The sequence below is a fragment of the Lagopus leucura genome, unplaced genomic scaffold, assembly GCF_019238085.1.
Source record: "Lagopus leucura isolate 7727_CA_CO unplaced genomic scaffold, USGS_WTPT01 Super-Scaffold_100008, whole genome shotgun sequence".
In the NCBI taxonomy this organism is placed as follows: Eukaryota; Metazoa; Chordata; class Aves; order Galliformes; family Phasianidae; genus Lagopus; species Lagopus leucura.
This window is the reverse complement of record NW_024962265.1, coordinates 6,794,442-6,819,272: the sequence shown is the minus strand read 5'-3', so window position 1 is coordinate 6,819,272 and position 24,831 is coordinate 6,794,442. Positions and strand designations below refer to the sequence as shown.

Below are 24,831 nucleotides of genomic sequence, written 5' to 3'. Positions count from 1 at the left end.
TTCTCCACGCTGAACATTCTCAGCTCTTTTAGCCTGTCCTCATAGGAGAGATGTTCCACTCCTTGGATCATTTTCATGGCCCTCGTCTGGATGCACTCCAACAGGTCCACATCTCTCCTGTACTGAGGACTCCCCATCTGGATGCAGCACTCCAGGTGAGGCCTCACCAGCACAGAGCAGTAGGGCAGGATCACCTCCCTCGCCCTGCTGCCATGTTTCTTTTGTTGCAGCCCAGCATATGGTTGGCTTTCTGAACTGCAAGGGCATGTTGCTGCTCATGTACAGCTTGCCATCCACCAGTACCATGATGTCTTTTTTGGCAGGGCTGTGCTCCATCCTTTCATCCCCCAGCTTGCACTGATAGTTGCATTGCTGTGACCCAGGTACAAGGTTGTTAACAGGCAAGATCTTCCATAGTGTCAGTTAGGACTTCTATTGCTGAATCCCTACTAGAAAGGGAAGGACAGGGAAAAAAGGCAGGGCCTGGGGTGCATCACGCCTGGAAAACAGACTGGCCTGGATCCCAGCTGCTGCCACAGTGACTGCAAACAGCTCTGAGATTAAAGGCACAGTCCAGAAAAGCAAAAAAGCAAGAAAAAAAGAAAAAAAAATTAGACCAATGATTAGAGACACATCTCTGCACACATACATGCAATACTTATTTAAGGCCTTTGAAGGCTGAGGTGCTGCAAGATATTTGAAAGGGTTGAAGTTACACACAGCATTCATGTAACCTTGCAATCAGGTTCGATATTTTTCTGGGTTTTTCATGTATGTAACCAGAACTGACTTTTCTGCTAAAAGACCAAGGAGTTGCCATGCTTTCTGCTTTCCAATCTCAAGGCTACTTGCCACAGCTGTCCAAGATATAATGAGCAATATTCCTCAGTGAGAGGCAAAAAAAAAAAAAAAAAAAAAAAAAAGTCTAAAAGGGATTTGCAATAACTTGGCCCTAACTTCCTGGATATCAGTGGTTCTGAATAGGGTCCTAAGTGCTTAAATATTACCTAAAAACCATGGATGGCTCTGACTCCCAAAACATTAGGCTCCTCTTGTAAGTTCACAAAACCTTCCATGATACGTAGTTAACCATACACTGCAATATTTACATGCTAGGGAACCTCAGAGCTGACATCCTTACTCTCGCATTTGGACTGTGCTGAAATAGGTGAAGATTCTGCAGATGCTGAATATACATGCTTAATTCTGCTTATAATGACAACCACACTGCAGTAAAAATCCTCTTCTATATAAGAAGAGGATCTTGAGATTTCAACCTTAACATTGACTACTTTCTACTTTCTTTCCAAACTAACTGATGATAGAATATTTTAACTGGCTTACTGTTCATTTGAGCTATCTTGTAATTCCTTTTTCTCCTTGTCAGTCCTGTTGCAGAGATTCCTTTCTTTCCTGAACATAGATTCTTCTGATCCCTGCTGCCATGCCTCATCAGCTGCAGAGATAAAAAAAGGATTTCTTACTCAGATAACAAATCCACCTGTTAAAGATAGGCCAGACAGCCTTTCACTGTTTGTTAAATTGATTGCTAATTTAATGATATAATGACTCATTTTCTGCTGGTAGCTCTACCTTGTTGTCAGTGTTTGACAAGGTTGTGTTTCCAAGTTGCAGAAATATTTTTGATTTAATGAAAGGAGATGGAAATACAGGAGAAGGTTTTGCTCCTGGCTGAAATGTCCCCTCTAAACCCTTTGTTGTCACTGAACGGCCACTGCCATCACCCTCTGCATCCTTCTCCTAGACACTGAGTTGCACTGAAAGCCGCAGTCATACTCCATCCATAGAATATACTCTTCCCTTTGACCCACAACAATTTTCATTACACTGCAGATGTAATTTAAAAACAAAAAAAGTCATCCATAAAACAAGTGAGCAGATGAAAAGAGAAATTATAACAGGAACCAGGATGCAGGTCACAGTACAGAACTCATCGCTACAATACAGGAAAGCAAACATATGTTCATGAGAGTAGAATTTTGTACTTTATTTTAATTGACATTTTCTCAAGGCAGTTAGAAAGATTTTACAAGAGAGTTATATGACTTAGTACGATATCTGAAGTGTAAATCCTGCTCACTTCACTAGTACAAGTAGTTCTATCAGCTAACTGACAGTTTTGACTGTCTGATGAGCGCGTGCCATTGGAATACACCCAGCTCTGTAAGTAGGGAGGATATGACACACCTGGCACGAGAAAAAATAAGCACATAATGAGAAGGTCTTCCAGATGCATCCAGATCCCTGAGGATCACTCCTTCCTGCTCATAAAATCATGTGTTTCAGTCCTACAGAGGGAAACTGCCGCTATCAACATGATGAAACACAATGATGAAACTCATAATATCACAAACCATTTTCATAGTCGAAGCAAAGTTTTCTGCTTGGACATGATCCGATTTCCACTGCAGACAGCATGCTGACAGCACTAACGGATTAGCACTTCATTCCGCGTCGCATCAAATTTGCCACAGAAGTATAACCTCTGGCCCCGTGCATATGGCTGCTATTTGATGTCAATGTGACTTGCATAAATGCTGCAGCTGTGTCAGCCCCCAGGTTAGCTGCTGTGTTTGTTAATGTCTATCAGAGGGGAAGGCCTCCCTGTAGCTCAGAGCAGGAAGGGGGAATCTCAGCCAATGGGAAAATCTTGATAATGAAGCGAGGTCCAAAAGCTCTAAAACTGTAAATCACTGAACTAAAATAACAAACCAAATCCTACAGGGCCAGAGTGCTCCACAGGAAAGCAGAGGAAAGCAGCTCTGTACCTCCCTACAGGTACAGAATGGGCTGGAAAGCTATGATGAGGACAGAGATGAAAATGTTGGAATACTCACCATACCTTGGTGAACAGATCCTTAAAGCTGTGGGCTAAAGCAGCCCAGAGGTTGCTATCAGCAACCAAGCTGGATAAACCAGAGCCCTGAGAATGAGAAATTTCTCCCATAGCCTGAAGTCATTTGCACAGCCCTTTACCTGGGCTGAGGGATCACAGCAGGAGCAAAACCAAAGGGCGGGACCGAGAAGTATTAAAAAGCTGAAAGGCTTTTTATTGCTGAGAGCTTTATTCATGGTCCAGTTTCTCATTTGATAAATCCATAGCTGTTAGCTACAGACACTGCAGGGCAGATCCGTTGCGTAAGAGCACAACATGCCATGCCCCCAACTCCGCTCTCGGCAGATATAAAAGTGAAGAATCAATTTCTCAGCCCTTTGTTTGAAAGGCAGCTGTCCGTAAATGCTAATTTTAAACTCATCTTCTGTGAGATCCATGTTTTCATTCACAACAAAAAGGAAAACTGGTCACACATCAATGTCTGATGACGGTACACGCAGCTATTGCTCCACAATCCAAGCAATTCAGAACTGAGGTTTGAATAAGAGTGTGCAGGCAGACAGACAGATGGCTTGCAATGTGAAAGGACAATTTTCACATTTGCTGTCCCAGGAATCATATACATAGTTGGTCTAAATTTGTTCAGCTCAACTAACTTCAGTGGAGCATGGTGGCTTTACATCAACCCCAAAAGGAAAAGACCTAGTGGTCTTTGAATGATCCTTTAAATGCCCTGGAACAAATACTTTCAGCCGTGGAACTTTGGAGACTGTGTTACAAACACAAGAGAGGGGTTCCTGGGAGATGCAGAAGCCCCTTCTCCATTTTCCTGCTGGGCTCAGGTCTCCTACTGGTGCCTGACTCTACTGACAGCAGTTTCACCAGCAGAAGAAATTCGGGAATCATACTCCCAGTGCACAGTTTTAAATTAACCCGATTATTTCATCCCAGCTCTTTGACAAACGAGTCTGATTTATTTAGCTCATTTAAAACAAGTTCATTTTAATGAAGTTATTTATATAGCTACTTGATGCCATTAGCTAGATTACATGCTGTCCAAAGGGCATGATGCATGATCTTATTTCCAACTTAAACCCCTTCTATGTCTTTCATCCTCTATCATAAGTAGCAGGAGTTCAGAATATATGTCCTTCCGTTTTCTCTCTTGACAAAAAGTCATTTGACAGCTGCCATGTAGTATTACCAGCTCATTTAGTCACTTTTTCTCTAGCCCAGGAAATCAGATTAGAATGTGAAGCATATTTTACTAAGTCCCATGGAAGTGCAGACTTGTTTAAGGTTCAGAAACACATCAGTCTGACACTTCTGGAAATGGATAGTGTTATCCCAGCCACTGCCCTGTAAATTGCTTCTGAAGATTATTCTCACCAATTTGTTTACATCTCCAGTAGGAAAAGACAGATTGATTATGGCTCAGGTTTCAAACCCTAATCTTCAATGAATTTTCAAAGAGATGAACTTCTCGCACCAGGTACAATCCCTCTGACATCAGTGAATCAGCATATGGGCACAGAAGACAATTCTGTAGAGCACTGAGGCTTGCTCTGAACACATCAGAAAGCTCAAGAAAAGCAACATAAGAACTTCATTGAAACTGGGCACTAGCGCTGGGGACACTGAGGCTCCTCAGTAGTTTTTTGCTTCATTTGGTGTTGCAATTGGTAAGATAAATGTATCTGGAGAACTCAGAATCATGCAGGATTGGGCTGATGCTTTTGATGTTATTTATGAAGTGTTTGAAGATTACTCAGAAGCCTCCCCTTTGGTCCTTCTGTGGTAAATGCAGACATTTCTTGAAATGTCTGAGTGGAGGGAAGAGTGTCCCTGGAGACGCATGGAGGACTTCTGGAGAAGTCAGTTTCTGTCTTTTCTGCTTGACTCTGAAGCATCCAGAGAGAAGGTTAGAAACCTAAAAGAACTCATCCACCTGGTCATCACCTCAGAATACTTCTCTACTTGTCTGGTTTCTTGTTAAAAGGAAAGATTGTGAGAAGAGAAATGGTGCTTATGTATTTTTTAATAGAAGTTGCTGGCAAAGTCTCACTCCCAGAAGTTGGCAGGGATCAATCCAAGCTCTTACTCAGCATGGGGCACGAGCCCATAGGTATGTTCTTCTCAGTGGTAAAATCATCTGAGGAGATTCCTGAAGTACTCCACTTGTAGCCAGTTCTGCTCACATGTCCTGTAGCCTTCTCCTGTGGCTTTGCTCACAGGTTTGTATCACTGAAAAGATCCAGGGAAAAGCACAAAAACAACAACAAAAAAGTTATTCTGGACCATTTTGGTCGTGCTGCATTCTGGCAGACAGTAAAAGCAGGGAAAGCTGCTCTGTATCCTGACACAGAGCCATATGACAAGCCCAGGGTAGGAAGCCTGATGCTTAGCTGGGCAGGAAAAAACAGAGCTCTCACATCCAGCACACTAAAAAAAGGGTTTTCACATTAAAGTCTTACCAGATACACTTGAAACGAATGACAGAAGTTCATTTACCTTCCAGGTGCACTGGTTGTTAGAATAGCATCTTTCTTTCTTCTTGTCATTCCTACTCTTCAGCTCCAGTGTTTTCAGACACTCTTCAAGAATATGGGAGCAGGAATGCTGGGGACACCTCAAGCAAACCAAGGAGATATGAAAACTTTAAACACCTCAAGGGGATTCTGGAAAGCAGATTAGATCTATCACTGCTTTTTCAGCAGCTTTTTAGTTCTTCAAATTTAGAAATTGAACAAACTGATCCTACCCTTCACTAATCCCCCTTACATGCACTTTTTTTGAGAAAAAAAAAGGTTTTGTTGTTGTTGTTGTTGTTTCCCAGAAATAAAGCATTGAGAGAAATCTTTAATCACACTGTACTTTGCAAGACAACCCATCAGTAACATGCCACAGCATCAAGAAGAGAGATAAAAGGAAACAAAAATTGGGGCAGAAGTGCTGTGAGAGATTGCTTAGGTTGTATATCTGGTACACAAAAGAAGCTGACAGAAGCTCCAAACTGCTGTTAAAGAGAGGCTGCAAGATCTGCTTGGGCCCAAAATGCAGGTTTTTTAAATACAAGAAAATCCTGCATCATGAGAATAACAACATGGATAGCTTTTATTCCAGTGCAAAGATTTGAGTTTGAAATTGAGATCTGCCAGCCAGCTCTGTGATAATCCAACAAAACTATAAGAAAATTTGCCGACCTGATAATATACACAAAGGAAGCAGAACAACAAAGAAGCAAAGAATTTCATTTTGTAGTGAGTAAAGCAAATTTAGGAACAAACTAGAATGAAAATATAAAGTGGATTCTGCTTGATATCCCCCTCTGTGAGCTGAAAAAGCAGTTTCCCAGTTCTAGGATATATTGCAGCACCATCTGTCTGCAGAGAGTAGAATTACATGACAAATAGTACATTTTGCTTAAAAAAAAAAAAATTGTCCCCTTCAAAGGATCGGGAGATTTGTCAGTATTTTCATGGTAACCAGGATTTGCCAAACACTGCCGAAATGCTGACCCTACATGAAAGCTAAATCAACTTTCAGCTCCAAAACAGGTCACGTTCTTCCACTACGTAATACATCATTTTCTTCCTCTCAGCTCCTCAGAGAGCTCAGGATTGGTGTCATACCAGCCCCAGTTACTGGAATTTCATAGCTGACATGGGTTCTGGGACCAGCTCTTGTCCTCATGTCCCTCCCCTTCCTACATAGCTGCAGCTCCCTTGCCCACCCATAGCCCATGCATATCATCTCTGTAAGATACCGTGCAGAAAGGGCCTGTCCACTTTGGACTGTTCCTCCTACAGCAAGAACTAAATTTTGCCACTCTCTCCTCAAGCAGTGCCTTGTCTCCTCCTGCAATCAGCACCTCTGATGCCGGTGTCACACAGTAAGCCGCTTCCCAACTGGGATCCATCTGCTCCTCCCATCTGCTCTGTCCTTTTCTCTACCATCAATTTCACCAGCAATTCTGTGAAGCCTCATTCTTTCTCCTCTTCTCCTCATGCACCCATCCTACAGAAACACGTTCACTCTGCAGTGGAGAAGCCATGCAAGTTCATGTCATGCTCCATTACTCTTTCTCTGCGATCTCTTTCTTTCATGGCGTCTCTTCAGAGCCTCAGCAATCCACAACAGCCAGCTCTTAACAAATTCTGAGCATATAGATCACAGAATCACAGAATCACAGAATCACCCGGGTTGGAAGGGACCCCAAGGATCATGTAGTTCATGATAGATGATCAAGTGTTTTAGAAATAGTAGATTCTTTATGTGTACATAAATACATTTTTTTTGTAAATAAGTAATGAACATATTTCCTAAACTCACACATAATTATATACACATATATACAGAGTGAAATCCATGTAAATATGACTAATCTCATACACAAACAGGAGGCAGACTGCTGGATGCTACAGTGAGGAGAGCTGTATTTTCCCTCCAGCTTGTGCCAGCTTCCACCTCCACACAAAAATTCCCTGCCCTCAGGAGTTACATCTCCATGTCTGTGAAAGCAAGATGCAGTTCCTCAGGGAAGGATGGAAGAACCCACATACAAAAGCTTAGACGGGATAATCTGTGGAAAATGATCTACTGGAAAGCAGCCCTGCAGTTAAGGACTTGGTGGACAGCAGGCTGTGAGCCAGCAGCGTGCCCTTGGGGTCAAGAAGGCCAATGGTATCCTGGATTAGACTGCATTAGAAAGAGTGTTACCAGTAGATTGAGGGAGCCCATCCTCCCCTCTACCCAGATTTGCTGTAGCCACATTTAGAGGACTCTGTGCAGTTCTGGGCTCCCCATTACAAGAAAGACTTGAGCTCCTTGAGCGAGTCCAACAAAGGGCTGAAAAGATGACTAAGGGGTTGGGGCAACTCTTTGACAAAAAAAAAGGCTGAGAGAGGCCTGTTTAGCCTGGAGAAGACCAAGAGGGGATCTTACTGATGCATACAAGTATCTTAAAGGGATCAACAGGATGGGGCCAGGCTGTTTTCCACCTGGAGGTGAACCTGGGCAGTGTGGTGTAGGTGACCCTGTTTGAAGCAGGAGGGTTGGACTAAATGATCCCAAGTGATCCCTTCTCTCCTCAGCCACAGATTCTGATTCTACAATTCTGTGAAATAGCCTAGATCTTCTCTGTGGACTTGCCTTTTTCCCAGAGCAAAATTATTATGACTGACACAAAGATGCATTTTTGGAATATGAATCCTAAGCCACTGCTCAGCACTCCTGATGCCTGTCATAGCCACCGAGAACAGTGGTGGATGTTTGGTGGTTTAAATTTGTGGCTTTGCTCTACAAGTTCAAAGTGCCAGTGGGAATGTCTTGCACTAAGCAGACACGACACAAAACACAAACACATGCAGCCAAATAAGGCTCATCTGAAACTGTGGATTGCAGGAAGCTGGGGAAAAGGTATGATTTTTGCCGGCATGTTTCCATGAAACTACAGCCAAAAAGTAGTTATCAGCACAATAGGCTTCATTAAAACAAGGCATATGTAGTGTGCCAACGAATGTGGAACGTAAGGTTCATTACTCTGTAAGCACTGAAAGTCCTACTGTCAGCACAGAGGTGTGCAACTGAAGACCTCCATGGACAGAACCAGGCCACTTAAATGAGCAGTTCATTCTGCATTTAATTATTGAATGTGCAATGTGAACTTGTACAAGTCAAAACACCTGGGATCCCAATCCTTTCTGCATCATAGAGAATGGAAAACCTTGTTGCTTCAGAAGCAGGAGGCACAACTGGCATTTTTACCTTACCAAAGGAACTGGGACAACCTGAGTGTAACCCATAGGGTGGCTAAGGGGAACTGAGCCTGCAGAAGAAGGTGGGAATGTCTTCAAGTGCTTTTTTGACTGTCAATGTTCCTTTCTGATATCCAAATCAGTAATCAGAAGTTGGTCTTAAATGGTCTCTAATTAATTAAACTAAGCAAAAAATTCCCAAAATTTGAGATCATTTTTCCCACAGCACTGAAGTGCTTTGAAGGGGATTGTCCCATATCTGTCTACAGATGAATTCTGCAGTAGTAACCTACCAGGATGTTGGTGCTCTCAGAACCGAAGAGAAGGAGCAAAACCTCCTTCTGAAAGTGGATCTCAGTGGAGCTGAGCAGGAGGTGGCCATTCATCTCAGAACAAATGTACTCCAGATATCCCTGGGAAACTGAAGTTAGGAGATAAAATAACTTCCCAGACAGGGGTGCAGGCTGGTTTGCTTACTTGCATGTGTGGGAGTTCAATGTTTAAATCAATTTAACTAGGTTTCAGGCATGCTGATCCCAGACAGCCAACATGAGAAAGGAAGAAATAAAGAGCCGCACAAAATATCTCCATCACCTCTGCTAATTGTTCTGACATGGCATTAGGGTGATCCTTATGTCAGCTCATCTCCGCTACCCCATCTGCAACTGTCCCAGGAGCCTTTATTCCCTCCAAGCCCTCAGCTTGCACATCGTCTATGTTGAGATGCTGTTCTCCCTAAACCACGAGGCAAAAGACATTAAGCAACGTATGCATATCTTAGCCAACATAATTATATTATCCTAGCATGGCTACAGCCTCACTTCTTCCCTAATGAGGAGTGAGAGGACTGTACCTGCAGAGTAATGCCAATTTAGTTTTAATTTCAGCACAGCAAAGGGAGGAAGGTTGTGTCTCTTGTATGCAACCGGTGGGTCCAGAGCACCTTGCAGTAGAGACACCTGGTGGCCACCAGGAAAATTGGCCTTATGAAAGTAAATAACAGTACGAGTGGTTTCAAAAAAATAACTGCTGCTTAAAAAAGAAATTGTGAGGTCCATAGCAAAGTCTATGTTTGATTCTTTCATCAACTTAAGTAAGTATGTATACTTATAATTGTTTCTTTAGCACAAAACAAATCAGGATGCACAAATCTCATTTGTTTCACAGAATAAGAGCCTGTTACAGAGATTTCATCCTGTTCATGAAACAACAGAGAACTGAAGCCATTGTTTCTTCCACATAGGTCTGCATCGAACTCATTATAAAGTAAATGTTTCTGAATATGGTTTATACCATTCATTCCTCAGCCCACTAAGCACTTCAGTGTGGCCTGACAGCAATGTTTATCATCATCACATCTCACAACAACACATCGCAGAAAAACATCACTACATAAAAGCAGCCGAAGATTTTTCTGTTAAAATATTGTTTTCTACAAGGTACATTTAGATACATACGATAAAGACTGCATTTTATTCAGGTGATAACACAGAATAAGAAGCCTGGTATGCAGAGTCTTCGTGTTTGCTGCTTACTATATGAGGTCTTCATAGAACTTCTCACTTGATGAAGAATGAGGTATAAGAAATGTCAACATTATTGCTTTCTGTACATTCTGAACAGCTTTCAGCAATTTACTCCAGTTACCTTCTTGTCCCAGCCATACATTTCTTCCCCATCTTTCACCACCATAATTCTATGGGCAACATCTCCGCCCTATCCTTTCCTGTGTCACTATTAAAATTCCGTTCTCACCCCTCTGCTTCCATGAACCAAATACAAAACCTGGTTTTACAGATGAAAGCCTCCAGCTTTTCTTTATGACTACATTTTAATGTGTTCTCTTCTACAGAAAAAAAAGTGCAGAGAGGACCCTATTCACCCCTGGATCGTGAAGCTGTAGCATGTTCAGGACACACACAGTGAATTCAAACCTGATGGGCAAGATGCAGTTGCTGAACCACGGACACTGAGATATCCTAGACTAGATGAGGTCTCTCTCCAGCCTAGCCTCCCTCCCACTGCTGGTTCAGAAGTGTGCAGTTTCCCTGGTCATGCTCAACAGTTCCAGGTAGGCACCTTCATGACTTTGAGGTTTCAAAGTATGAAGGGCCACCAGATGTCAAGGAAAACTGCATCCCTCCTGATAGCACAGGTTGTGATTTTTAGAGGCTCCCAGTGTGGTTAAATCTGGGTGGGATTTCCAATGATGTCTCCCCACTGTTTTGTCCCCACAGCACTGCACTAACAAAGAGCTACAAAGATGGTGAAGGGTCTAGAGAGGAAGACATACGAGGTACAGCTGTTAAGTCCCTTGGTTTGTTCAACCTGGAGGAGACTGAGGGAAAATTTCAACAGTCTATGGCTTCTTCACGTGGAGGAGCAGAGGGGAAGAAGCTGATCTCCCCTTTCTAGTGACCAATGATAGAACTGGAGGGAATGGCAAGGAGCTCAAACAGAGAAGGTTCAGGGTAGACATCAGGAAAAGCTTCTTCACCGGAGGGTGTTCAAGCACTGGAGCAGTCTTTCCACAGCAGTGGTCATGGCAGTGAGCTTGCCAGAATTCAAGAAGCATTTGGACAAAGCTCTCAGACACATGGTCTGATTATGGAGTGTTGCTGATTGGAGTCAGGAATTGGACCCAATTATCCTTATGGGTCCCTTCCAACTCAGGATATCCTGTACTATAAATATCTAGTAATGCCTTCTCACAGCAGATGAAACCTTGAGCAATTAAAATCACTCTTAGCATTTTCACTGAAATATTCCTAAAATATTTGATTTGGCCTTGAGAACTACTGCTGGACCTACTATAAAAGTATTGCTAGCAAAGTTGGATTTATGATTAAAAAAAAGACAGATTATTTGGGATGACCCAAAGGTGATCTTCGGGATCACGCTGAGAAAGGCATGCACAACAGCAATTTGTCAATGGCATGGGCACGTTTTAAAGCTTCTGAGAAGGTCTGGTAAAGGATGCAGTAAGACAAAGCAACCAAAAAGAGGCTTTGCGCTGAAATGGAATGAGTTGATTTCATGGAAAATACAGACAGGAGACACCTTTCACTCGCATGCAATCATAGAATCATTAAGGTCGGGAAATACCACCACTAGTCCTACCACGAACACATCACCATGCCCACTAACCCACATCCCTGAGTGCCTTTTCTCGGCAACCTCTATTTACCAATGGCCACCTCCACGTACCTGGCTCGCGAGGTGACACCACGAGCCATACACTCCTAGGTGCCTCTATTCAATTTTAAAACTCGTTTTTTGACGATACATATATTTTTTCTCAGGTAATGAGGCAAAAAGGAAATAAAAGCAGTGTGGATGGAAAGAGCAGAGGAGCAGGAGGCGTTCCTCCTGCGGCGCGCAGAGCCGAGCCATGGCGCCCTTCCCGCCGCGCCGCGAACGCGGAGAGCTTTTCGCTCCGCAGCCCCGTGCGCTTTGTGGCGCCGCCACGGCGGTTAGCCCCGCGCCGTGCGCTTTGTGGCGCCGCGGTGGGGCGGAAGCGGGGCCGGGTGGGCGGCGGGCCCTTCCGGCGGGCTCGCTGGCTGCCTGCGCTTTGCCCCGCCGCCGCCTCCTCCTCCTCCGCCTCCTCCTCCCCCACCGCCGCTCGCTGCCGCTCGGCGCCTCCATCCTGGTACTTCGGAGTCTCCATCCTGGTTTCTCAAGTGCCCGGACCCAAAACAGGAAGTAAGCGCGCGGGGGCCTGCGGGCTGCCAAAGGCCGGGAGCGGCCGGGCCGCGGGGAGGTGGCGGCGGTGCGCGGGGCGGGCCGAGCCGAGGGCGCCGGGAGGAGAGAGACGGCCACGTTCTGACCCCGCGCTTTGGCCGCGGCTGGCACGGCACGGGCAAGGCCGCGTCGGGCCGGACCGGCCTCAGCCGGCGCCGCCGCCCGCTGAGAGGACGGGAAAATGGCGGCGGCTGCGGGCCGGGCCCAAATGGCGGCGCCGGCGGCCGGAGCGGTGGCGCTGAGGCGGGCGGTGGGGCCCGGGGTTAGGACCGCGCTTCTCTGCCAAGCCGGGCGGCGTTTGGGGGCGGGGGTGCGAAAGTGAGGAGAAGCTGGGGAGCCCCATGGCGCGGGGGTCGGGAACGGGGGCGGTAGGGGCTTGGTGTTAAACTTCTTTCGCTTTATCTCGGCGTCTGTAATAAAGGACAGCCTGTGGGAAAGCCTTTAAAGCGCCCGGTTTCCCCTCTCTTCGGCTATGGTTGGGGTATCGTAGAATCGCAGAATGACCTGCGTTGAAAAGGACCATGGTGAGCGTCTAGTTCTAAGCCCCCTGCTGTGTGCAGCGTCGCCAGCCACCAGACCGGGCTGCCCAGAGCCTAAGCTTGTGGCTTTTATCTGCTTCATTTCGTTATTTCTTGTCCGGCGAAGGTGAGGAAGTTGCTCGAGGCTTTGAGTGGGCTCTGAAATGTGTTACTCTGCTAGGATCAGGGTTTGCATCCACGAGCAGGACCAGGCTTCCCAGTATCACTGTTACACACCACGGTGTCCATTCCAGAGGAGCTTTTCCTTTTTTTTTTTTTTTTCCCCCCCCCCCCCCCCTTTCCTTTTGAGATGTCTGTATTCTTGAGTGTGTATTCAGGCACAGTGAAGCGTGTTACACTTCAGGTCTTTGGCTCACGCTATTTGTGTGCTTTTATTCACCATAGTTTAGATCCACCTGGCTGTTGTAAGTAATACACCAAAGTAATCTAAAAAATCCTTTTTGTTTGCCAGCGCTGCTCTGGCAAGAGATGCAATTAATTCCTTGATAGCATGGTTAAAGTCCAGCTGCAAAAATAGAAGATGTCTTAGCAAGAAGGTGGTTGCTTCTACTTCAGAAGCGGCAGCAACTCCATGCTTGCTTTCTAGATGTTTAATAGAACTGTTGGGCACAATCTTAAAGGATCCCTTCCAACTTCATATATTCTATGGGGATAGCTTTAAACTGAAAGAGGGGAAGTGTGAATTAGATGTGAGGTTCTTTATTAAGGGGGGGGTGGTGAAGCTGTGTATGCCTTGTCCCTGGAGGCATTGGTCCCTGAGCTGCCTGGTCTAATCACATAATCACAGAAATGCCAAGGTTGGAAAAGACCTACAAGATCATCCAGTCCAACCATCCACGTATCACCAATAGTACTCACTAAACCATTTCCCTCAACATAACATCCAGATGTTCCTTGAACACCTCCATGGTGATGGGGGCAACCAGCCTACGTCAGGGAATTGGACCTAGGTGGGCTTTGAGGTCCTTTCTTTCTATGATTTTATGAAACATTTACCACGTGTCTGTACTGTTTCTTACCATTTCTAACAGCCCCTCCATTTGTGCAAACTAGTGCTGTGTTTGTTCACCTGTCTAACATAAAGCAGCAGAGCTGTGGTTTTATCTCATGCCTTCTACAATTAGCATCCAAAATTTGATTGTTATCCTAAATTCCTGCCTCTTTGTAATGGTGAAAAAGTTGATTGCTTAATGCTTCAAATGAAACTGGATTTACATGAAAGAAAAGAAATTCTTTTAGTACACCTCAGTCTTAGGAAGATTCTTATCCATACACATATTTGTGCCTCAGGGCTGTTTCCTGTTATTGAGAAGGGGAGGCACTGTCTTGTTTTGTTTTGTCTTCCCTTTTGAAACAGTGCTAACTTCACTTTGTGTGTTTTTGACATTTAATCATGCTCAGTGCTTTTTATGAAAATATCAATGGATAGGCTAGCACTCATGGAGTTCTGCCAAATGTAAATCAGTGTGCATCGATGTAAATGAGAACAGTTTGTCCCATTGACTACAGCATATTCCCATTTTTGTGAAGGCCTGCTTCCTTAGTTACCACAAATGAGTAGAACTCAATTGTTCTTGCAGGACTGCAATCTCATGTTGATACAGTTTAATAAATCTTTGTGTATGTTGAACTCCAGTCTCTGGGTCCTTGTGTTTGATATCTGTGCAGTTTGGTCCCCTTCTTAGGTTCTTGCTGCAGCTGTTGAAGTCAGTTCCTCTTTGACTTCGATTTAGATTAGAGTGGAATCCATGCAGTGTGGGAAGAAAGTTTTGTGGGTTTTATTATTATTATTTATTTTTTTCATCACATAATAGCGTAAGAGAACTGGCTCTAGTCAAACAGCAACATTTCCTGATTGTGCACCAGAAGTGTTGACCTTACAAAAGCTGTGCTATGGAATACAGTAAACATTCAGGTTTTATTAAATAGAAGATGTGTGGTGTTCTGGAATGACATTGTTTCCATTGTGTCACTCTTGAGTGAATGCATTGAAATCCCAGCGCATCCTTTGTACCAGTGGGAACGCTCACTTCAGAAGCTGGAAGCCTCCTTTAGTGTGCTTTAATTCTTGCTTCATTCGGAGTTCAGTGAAATATACTTTTTGCCTGATGTAAAGAGCACAACCTTTTATGCAATTGCTTTTTGAAATGTTAAAAGATACCCATCAGTTCACAGAAGAGATAAGGTTTGGTTAATAGCAAGGCATCGCGACAGAACCTTGTCTGCATGGAAGAATATTGTTTCTTACAAGCAGTTAATTTTCGTAGCCCACAGAACAATTGAGCCCATCTGCCTGATGAAAATGATTAAGAATTGCAGAAATTATGTATTAAGATATATATACAATTATATAAAATAAACTTTGTTATTTTCTGCCTAGATCTGCTGTTTGTTTTTTAAAGCGGATAAGAACTGCTGTATTATGTAGTGTAAATCAACATTGGTGTTCTATATTAAAGGATTCTTGTGGGCAAAATATTCTCATGTCTCTTTAGTTGTGCGCTGAAACCTATTTAAAGTTGTCAGGAACTGTGTAAAGTTAGCTTTGGTAAGCACACCCAACAATCTATCAAGGCACTATAAGGTGCTTATTAAATTTGCATTTATTTCTCAACTGCTATCTTAGAAATAGAAGAATCTTCAGTCTTCACTGCATTTCATTATATCCTTCCGCACTGTTAATGCACGTGTGTTCAGCACTGTTCCCTTTCCCCACAAGCTAACGCCCTCTTCCAGAGCATAAAATTAATAATAGATTTGTATGTCTAAAGAAAGCAGTGGAATCCAGGACGAAGAAACATCCTGGGCCACACATTTGCAGTAAAAGAGCTTCTTTTACATAGAAAGCAGTGCGTTTTCAAAATGGTATTCACGTATTCTCAGTGATGTTCTGAAAATAAGGTGACTTCTGGAAATGAAGGGACTGCTTGTTACAGTCTCGCTTATTTAAAAACAATTGGCTGTCATTAACTTTGTTGCTGACTCTTTCATTAGCGGATGTGTGGTGCAGGTGTACAAATCAAAAGGAATTTGCATGGCCCATCCCAGAAGGTCTCTCTGGTGGTTCAGCATTATCTCGCATGGCCTCGGCTGTCAACCTGCAAGAAATGGCAAACCTGGAGGTCAAAGCAGCCACATGAGGGCTCTGTCACCAGCAGCAGTGTTGTGCTTTCTCCACTGCACACCCCATAAGCTTCAGGTGGTCCCCTCCTATATCATACTGGATGGGTTTCCAGCATATGTGCTAGTTCTATTGTTACTCAGCTGGAAGCCAGTGATTATTGTGAAGCATGGAGATTTGCAGGCTGTTTTCTGTTCACTTGTCTTGTAGATGAGTGCTGGTGTCCAGTAGTTTACCTTGTATTTGTGCATTTAAATCAATAAAAAAATAGTGTCCAACAGACCCACTTGGCTTTGACTTCATGTTCTATACAGTGAGTTTTTTTGTGAGGTTCCAGCTGATCTATTTAAGCTGATTTGGATTTTTTTCACTTAAGTGAAGAATTTGGCTCTTCCTCCCTTTTCACCAAGGCCCAATTACATGTGTTATTCAGGGAAGTTGACATATGCTAAACATGGAGCATCAAACACAGAACATGATTCTGTTTCTTGGAGAGCCTGCACCTGCTGATTGGATGAACCACTCTTGGCAGAATGGCAGAAGGTTACAGAAGCATGAGTTCTTCACCTTTTAAAGTTAAGGTTTCCTCTTCTGCTTCTTAACAGTCAGTGCTTTGGCCACGCAGCAAACATCACAACTAGCCTGCCATGGCTTTGTCCTTCTAAGAAAATACTACAATACTTCTGTGATCTTTCATGCTGGTGATTATCTACAGCCAGATTTTCTGGTGCTTATGTTTGTTCTTTGGTGCAGAGGAAGCACTAGCAGTTATTTGTATGCGTGGAAGGAGAATCAAACTTTGCACCTTAGCACTCCATAAAGAGCTCAGCTATGAGCAGTGTGAGTACAGAAGTATTTCTCAGTGTTGATTGGCTTTACAAGGTTATGTAACAGTAAAATTAATAAATGATAAATGTTACAAATAACAAAGGGGCATATATAAAAAGATGCTGAAAAGCAACAGCTTAGGTTTCTATTCCAAAAATAAAAAGAACAACAAAGTAGATGGAGATTTGTCATTCTGTGTTGGGTTTTGATGGGCTGTTTGAGAAAAAGGCAGCAGCATTATGGGCAAGGTGGCAGTCTGAAGGAAACTAACGTGTGCGTTGATCTTTCAGGTTTGAGTATGAGCACAGTTGAAGAAGAGTCTGACACAGTGACAGTAGAAACAGTGAACTCCGTGACTCTGACTCAGGACACTGAAGGAAACCTCATACTTCATTGCCCTCAAAACGGTATTGAATTGTATTGCACGGTATTATTTCTTCTTTTTTTCATTGATCTTTCTATGATTCTTGCCTGCCTCCAAATTAGACAAGCTATTGGGATTCTGCTTATCGTGCTGAGATTAATTCTGTTTCAGTTTGAAGAAGGATAAAGTGTCATACAAAGCGTAAACCCCAAAATTTTGTAGGTACGTGCCTGACAAGGCTATAGCTGCTCTCATTTATTTTAGTGGAAATGTGTTCTTTGAACTGAGCACACACACAGAGTTCCATGGGCTTAAGTGTTTTGTTCTACAACAGAGATTTGAAGGATAATGATCTGTGGAATTTATGAAGAAAACTATGGAATATGTATGTGAACTGTTACTACCCTAACTGATGTTAAGGTCCTGGGCAGTAATAAACATCTCATCCAACCTCTCACAATTGCTTCTGCTTTTGGATTTGGTTATTGTCCAGTTTTTCTCAAGACCTTCACTTTGCAGACATAAAGGGTCCCATGTATGTTTTTGTTGCTAGAAACTGATGAAGTAAACTCTGAAGACAGCGCCGAACCTCCCCACAAAAGGCTTTGCTTGTCAGAGGATGACCAGAGCCTTGATGACTCAGCTCCCTGCATTTCTGTTGTTGCAGTTCCAAGTAAGTTGTTTTAAGTTGAAGCAGTTGTTTCTGTTGGTAAGAAAGTTAACTCTTTGTATTGTAAGCTGAGTATCTTGTGTCCAGTTTACAAATTCTGTTAATACATGTTTATATTTTTTGCCTCTTAGAGTCTTGGATGTTTTGCAGCAACTTTTATCTACAGTAGAATGGGGAATGGTTTTAAGCTGAGACGGGAGGTTTAGGTTAGATATTAGGAGGAAGTTTTTCACACAGAGGGTGGTGACACACTGGCACAGGTTGCCCAAGGAGGCTGTGGATGCTCCATCCCTGGAGGCATTCAAGGCCAGGCTGGATGTGGCTCTGGGCAGCCTGGTCTGCTGGTTGGCGACCCTGCACATAGCAGGGGGTTGGATGATCATTGTGGTCCTTTTCAACCCAGGCCATTCTGTGATTCTATGATTCTGTGATACTGGCAAGAAAAATCTGCCTTATAGATGGAGGACTGCAGTTACAAATGTATTGTTTAAGTGCCAGGATAAGAATGCTACCAAAAAGTTTGAATGGTGTCTCTGAGTAATTGGAGAATCCTGAAGATAGGGCAGGAAAGGAAGCATTAATACAATAAATGTTGTATTTACATGTTTCCAATTAGTTTTTTGGTTGTATTCATGTGAAAAGCTGAAGGTTTCTGTGCCCATATTTAAGTTTTATGAACAGAAAGAGTTGATAATCATTGCGATCAACAATTAAATACCAAGTAAGGCCTCTTTAAAATTTTTCATAATTAAGGTGGGAATTGGTCAGACCCATATAGCATGCATAAAAAGGTTACAGAAGTAAGGTATATGACTGACTTTCCTATTCTGAAGTTTCAGAAAATGATCAGAGCTTTGAGGTGACCATGACTGCTACTGCTGAGGTAGCTGAAGATGAGATTAACGAAGGAACTGTTACTCAGATTCAGGTAGAGTAAAACTTCAGAATTGACCTGTTTTGTGTATATCGTTACAGAAATGGAAATGAAAATGGAAACAACAAGCAGAAAAGTCTTACTAGATGAATAAGGTTACTTTTAGTATGAAACTGATGCATTTGAGAGCAGGCCTTGCTTGTAAACATTACGTAACAGTGCAGTTGGATCATTTTATGTATGTAAGAGGTTATTCACGTATGACTGCCCTCCTTAAAAGCACTACAGTAAACAGTGATAGATGTAAACCTGCATGGCTAATTATTTGCTCTGTAGTAATCAACACAGAAGTAAGACAAGATTATCTGTTATTTCTGCTGTTTTGTTGGTTTTTTTTTTTAGTTATAAATTTAACTTTATGAAGAGTTAAGCAGGTTTGACACCAGTCCTATTGGTCATGCTCTGTTTTCGTTGTGAGTGTACCATGTTTAAAAAGTCTATATTGGAGAACTTGGTTACAGTCCTCTTTCCACCAAAGCCCATGATACTCTTTCTATTCACTATAATTTAAACAGTATGAAGACTGCTGTATACTTAATTCCCACAGCATTTGTCCATTAAGATGCTAAATCTTAGTTTACGTCTTTCAAGAAGTGAATTTACTTTTAGTGCTATATCTGGTACTTTCTGAGCATTCAACAGGGTAACTAGATGTGATGGTTTCCTTTTCCTTCAAGTTATGCCTCCATGTTAGATGGGAAGTGATAGAAAGAATGGAAGATTTCATGCCATTTCGTTCTTGTCTTTTCAAGATTCTTCAGAATGAACAGCTGGATGAAATCTCTCCAATGGGCAATGAAGAAGTGTCAGCTGTTAGTCAAGCCTGGTTCACAACCAAAGAGGATAAGGATTCCCTGACAAATAAAGGTAGGGCACTTAAATTCTCTATGGGAATGTAAGCTGTTCAAATGCCCTTGAGAACATTTTGCAGGTTGCATAAAGTAATCTCTGGGTTTTTTAGTGTAGATACTTGAGAAGACCAGTTCTAAAACTGCAGAGAAATGTAATGCATTAAGTCTTCACCATCTCTCTTACACTTTGTATGCAAGAAAGCTGGGACTCCAGATACACTTGGAAGGGAAGAGAGGCTATCCTTGAAGTGATCAAAGTGCTTCTAGTGGCCGTGTAGAGAACTGCTGTGGGTAATGTGTCTCAGCACAGATGGGGCACGTGGCTGTGTGTTGGCTCCATTTGCTTGGTTGGGAGATGAGAAGCACCAGTCACAGGGTAGGTACTTGTGAAAAAATGAGTTTCTGAACTTGTGCACAGATTGATTCTGAAATAAACACTGCTACTCCTAAAACTACCAGCTGACAATATTCTTCCCTTTCCAAATGCATGTAGCAGTTCAGCAGTTGCTGAGCTTCAGAGTTTTGATGTTGATTCTTTTTTTTGTTGTTGCCTAAGCAACTTATATCATGTCGGATGAATACACCTCTCCAAATTCCTCAGTCTTTCCACTGTTTGTCTTATCCTGACCTTACTGCTTTGCAGAAAAAAACCTCTCTTATATTAGTTCAAAGCAAAATCCCTTATTGTTAATAAACTTGAGGGGAAGACAATGGTTTTCTCTCACAGAAGCAAACGGTCCCTTACACAGTGATTTCTACTCCAGAGCGTGCTGAGTCTGTGAAAAAATATGGATGAGGCATGAAAAGTCCTGGTGTTGGATATGGAAAATTAAGAGGAAGGGAGCCAAGCAGTTCTGTCCATGTCTGTTATACTCACTGTCATGTTACTGCAAATAATGTTACAAGCACGTTACTACATTTCTGTGCTCTGGGATGAGAGAGAACAGAGATTACCATCTTTTCAGTAGCTAATGGTGAATGAATGGAGAGTAGCACACTCTCAGCTCTGACTGAGGGAGCAAATACTGGTGATCTGGCAGAAAAATTGCTGCATGTGGCTTGGTGACCTTATATTTGATGAGTATCTTGCAGAACATGTCAGAAACTGTGTTTGGTCCTTTTTTTCTGTAGCTTTCTCACAGCTACATAAACTGACATCACAAGTGGCATCTTACAGTTGTGGATGAATGAGGGCACTAAATGTAGTGATTTTAATTAAGAGAAATAGCACGGGGAAGACCTTTCCAACGAAATATTGTGAAACTATACTAGCTGAGACTCTTCTGAGGTCTCCATGAGATCAGCTGTGGAGGAATCTCACTGCTTACCTCCTCTTACACGAGCTGGAAGTTTGACGTGTTGCTTCAGCTTATAACAGTCTCCCTTGTTAAGAACGCCCACAGGTCTTGGAGAAAAGAAAGCATGATGAGCTTGGCTCTAAATGTACAAACATGAAGTACAAAAATAGACTTCCTTTCCTAAAATAGTAGGGTGTTAAAGGTTATTCCATGTAAAGAAGTACTGTGTCCCTTCAGAGGTCAGTTCCGGTGCTTTGATAATGGCATGAATCACAGCTGGAGTAGTAAGTTGTGCCTCTGTAGCTTTGGAAGAGCAGTTTGAAATCGTCATGCACAGGCAAGAGTTTTCTCTCATCAGTTTGAACAGAATTAGTAAAAATGCCTGTACTTTGAATTTAAGTAAATAGTCTTTTGGTGTGTACTGCTTCTCAGCTCTGGTAATTAGCAATCTGAGAAGGAAGTACCATGATTTCTCTGAGCAGAGATGGGCAGGTAGCCAGCACTCACCAGGATGTAAACTGGGTCACCAGCATAATCTTAATTAGAAGTGATCATTGCTATTAAGTATGTTATGAGGGGAAGAAGAAGAAGCTCTGCATAAATTCAAGGGAGGAATGTCTTAATGTTTTATTGAAACCAATCTTTGGAATTTCTTCTTTGAATAATGTGAATTGTTTTTACTTTCAGAGCTTAGCTGACTAAGGGCATAGACAGGAAGCATAACATCTATTTTTATTGATTTGCCACTTTTATTTGGAAAATAAAACACTCGACATGAGTCTTTCTTTTGTCTGTGGCCACTGGATTACTATTCCAATGGAAAAAAAAAAGAATGCCTCTCTGGAAGGCACTGGTGGATAGCACTGCTCACGTGCTGGGGAGCAATAGGGCATGTAAGAGAAGTCCACACTGCTGCCAGTTCCCAAAGTAATATTACGAGTTACATTTTAAGTTCCAGCTTTTAGAATCATCTGAGTGCATAGTAATTTCTATCAATTTCAAGACAGAATCTTTCTAGTTTTTCACATTCCAGGTTTTCACGTGTCTACTTTTTTTTTGTTTTTGTTTTTCAAGTTGGGTATTAGAAAAAATTTCTTCTCAGAAAGAATGGTAATGCATTGGCACAGACTGCTCAGGGGGGTGGTGGAGTCACCATCCCTGGAGGTATTCAAGAAGGGTGGAGATGTGGCACAGAGGGATGTGGTTAGTGGGCATGGTGGGGGTGGGTTGATGGTTGATGGTCATAGTGGTCTTTTCCAACCTTAATGATCCTGTGATAGTTTTGTTTGAAGAGAGACCCTGAAAACATGAGCTGACAGCACATAAAGAAATCAGTGTTATTTTCAAAAAATAATGGTTTGGACGAGGCGTCTGACTTGCTTGATGTAAATATTTCTTGGCAGTTGACAAGTCACTAAGCATCATTTATCAGTTCTGAAATAACATCTGTTTGAAACCAATTCTAGTTAAAATACCTAAAATTACTACTCCTTTTTCTTTCTTAATTCGTTTGCAGAAATGAGGGATGTGTTTTCTGATACATTGCTTTGCTGACTTTCACTTCAGTTTCATTTCTATTTTAAGGCCATAAGTGGAAGCAAGGGATGTGGTCCAAGGAAGAAATCGACATTTTGATGAGTAACATTGAACGTTACTTAAAGGTATGTGTTAAGAGTATGTTATCTGCCTGTTGGTGTAGCTATACTGCTACTAGAAATCAATTTCCTTCAGCACTTTACAGAATGTGCTCTACATGATTCCCATCAGTACATAGTAGAAACTGTCATTACCTATTTGAAATACGTAAGATAGTTGTACCCAACATTTAAGACTACAGAATGAACATTGCAAAGATAATTTTCCTTACTAAGTGTTAACTTCCAGACTTGATACCATGTCTTACCTGTTTTTACAATGCTAACAGGATATCTGTCTGCTTTCTTACCCTTAATATACCAGCATCATAATTCAGTATAGAAATAGGCATGCAGTTAACATGCCAACAGTGATAATTGCCAGTGAGTCACATTTGTGGTTGGCTTACAGCTGAGAATATTTGAGCTTACTTAGTATGTGCAGCTACAGATCTGTAGGCTGGATATTACAGGTTCACTATCCTTTATTTGTGGATTAGAATATCTCTGAATTCAGTTTTCATTGGCATAGAAATCCTTGCTGCTGGATCTAGCAACTTGTGCCTACCCACATCTGTATTAGAATTTCTGCCACTAAATCGTTCATAGTGAGCAATACTTTTCTAAATCTAAATGAATGTTTTTAAGCCTCTTAGGTAACTGAGTTACTGCTAATTTGTCTGATTGATACCTTCCCATTTATCTTGCTTCTTGTTTTTTGGAAATGTAGTACTTTGAATAAATAAACTGTTATGGTTTTTTTGTTGAAGCTGAGATGAAGCAAAAGCTTTCCTTTTATACTTAATTCCATTGGCTTTTTTGTATTAAAATCTGCTTGCAGTTACCATTAGAAGAAGAAGAGTAGGTTTTACATCAAGAATATCTGAAGTTAAGTAACAAGTTGTTAGAGAACTTTGACAGCTTTGCCTTGTGTGACACCGAGCTAATTCTATTACGATGTTCAACTTCTGATAATAAAATATGTCGGGCAGATTTTATGTGGAGGAAGGTTAGAGCTTCAGTTTCTGCCCAAGTTTCAGTGTTAAAAGCCAAATGTTCAAGATTTTTATTTAAAGCAGCTGATTTATAAATACTCAGTTAAAATCATGGGCTTCCTTGTTTGGAATACCTAGAAAACTTCATAATGGTATGCGAAGCTTCAGTTCTTAAATGTTCTGCTTGAGCTGTAGGAGTCTTCATCTAAGCTTTTTTTTAAATACTTTCCTCTAGGCCCGTGGAATAAAAGATGCCACTGAAATTATATTTGAAATGTCAAAAGATGAAAGAAAAGATTTCTACAGGACAATAGCTTGGGGTCTGAATCGGCCTCTCTTTGCTGTTTATAGAAGAGTTCTTCGCATGTATGATGACAGAAACCATGTTGGAAAGTATGAAAACCTCTAATGCTGCATGGTTTTATTGGTATGAGTAGAGTCATTTGTTTAATGTTTGACATGTTACGCATGACACAGAAGATACTAGCCAAACAGACCCAGCTCTTCCTGATCATAAGTGACCTCTGCTGAATTCTGCTTGAACAACCGTGATAATAGTTAAGTTGATGGTATCCACAACTTAAAAGGCAGACTGCAGAGGGGATTCTGATGCAATTAGAAGACTTTGACACAAGCATGGATCTGCTGAGGTATAGTTTCTTCCTAGAACTGTGACCTTGAGCTAATTGCTCTTAATCCGTCTGCCCTTAGTTTCCCTGTCTGTAAAGCAGTGGGTATGGGGCCATCTGGAAGTGCTGCTAAGGACGTGTGGTTTCAGTTTTTAAAGATGATTGGGAAGTAAAATATTATCCCAGTGGTGGTTTTTTTTTAATTGGTTCCTGCCTTATGCTGGTTGTATACTGAGACCGAAAGGAAAGAAAGTAGTTGATTGCTTCAGAGATGAACAGATGATGTTCTAATTGTGTTTTTTAAAGTGACTTCACTGAGAATGGAGATTTTCAGTGGCAAATGAGAGAAATTTTAGACCAGATTGCCTTAGAAATGCCCTGTCGTGGTAAATGACAATTGTTCTTTGAGTTTTCTCCAGGCATTCTGTCATTGTTTCTTAGAGTTGAAATTCTTTAATCTTCATGGTAATTAAAATTTACTGTGTGGTTAGTAAAACAAAAATATTTGTGTTGTATGCTTTCTGTTTAAAATGATGTCTTTTTGTTTACCTGTTTTCTAGGTATACACCTGAGGAAATTGAAAGGCTTAAAGAGTAAGTCTTATTAACAGGGTC

The 24,831-nt window shown here is 42.1% G+C and overlaps 1 protein-coding gene across 2 annotated transcripts in view; it reads left to right on the top strand.

Annotated features, from left to right (window-relative positions):
* Window positions 1–12,197: 12,197 nt before the first annotated feature.
* The window catches only part of DMTF1 (cyclin D binding myb like transcription factor 1), a 27,981-nt gene continuing 15,347 nt past the window's right edge, over window positions 12,198–24,831 (top strand). Inside the window, exons 1-9 of one of the 2 annotated variants that reach the window (XM_042872304.1) lie at window positions 12,198–12,315; window positions 16,448–16,589; window positions 17,133–17,249; window positions 17,760–17,879; window positions 18,710–18,804; window positions 19,563–19,677; window positions 22,544–22,620; window positions 23,824–23,981; window positions 24,778–24,810. In XM_042872304.1, the coding sequence (XP_042728238.1) occupies window positions 17,141–17,249; window positions 17,760–17,879; window positions 18,710–18,804; window positions 19,563–19,677; window positions 22,544–22,620; window positions 23,824–23,981; window positions 24,778–24,810 (707 nt within the window). In that variant the 5' untranslated portion in view covers window positions 12,198–12,315; window positions 16,448–16,589; window positions 17,133–17,140. The remainder of the gene's footprint in view (window positions 12,316–16,447; window positions 16,590–17,132; window positions 17,250–17,759; window positions 17,880–18,709; window positions 18,805–19,562; window positions 19,678–22,543; window positions 22,621–23,823; window positions 23,982–24,777; window positions 24,811–24,831) is intronic. The other variant, XM_042872303.1, reaches the window with a different exon arrangement.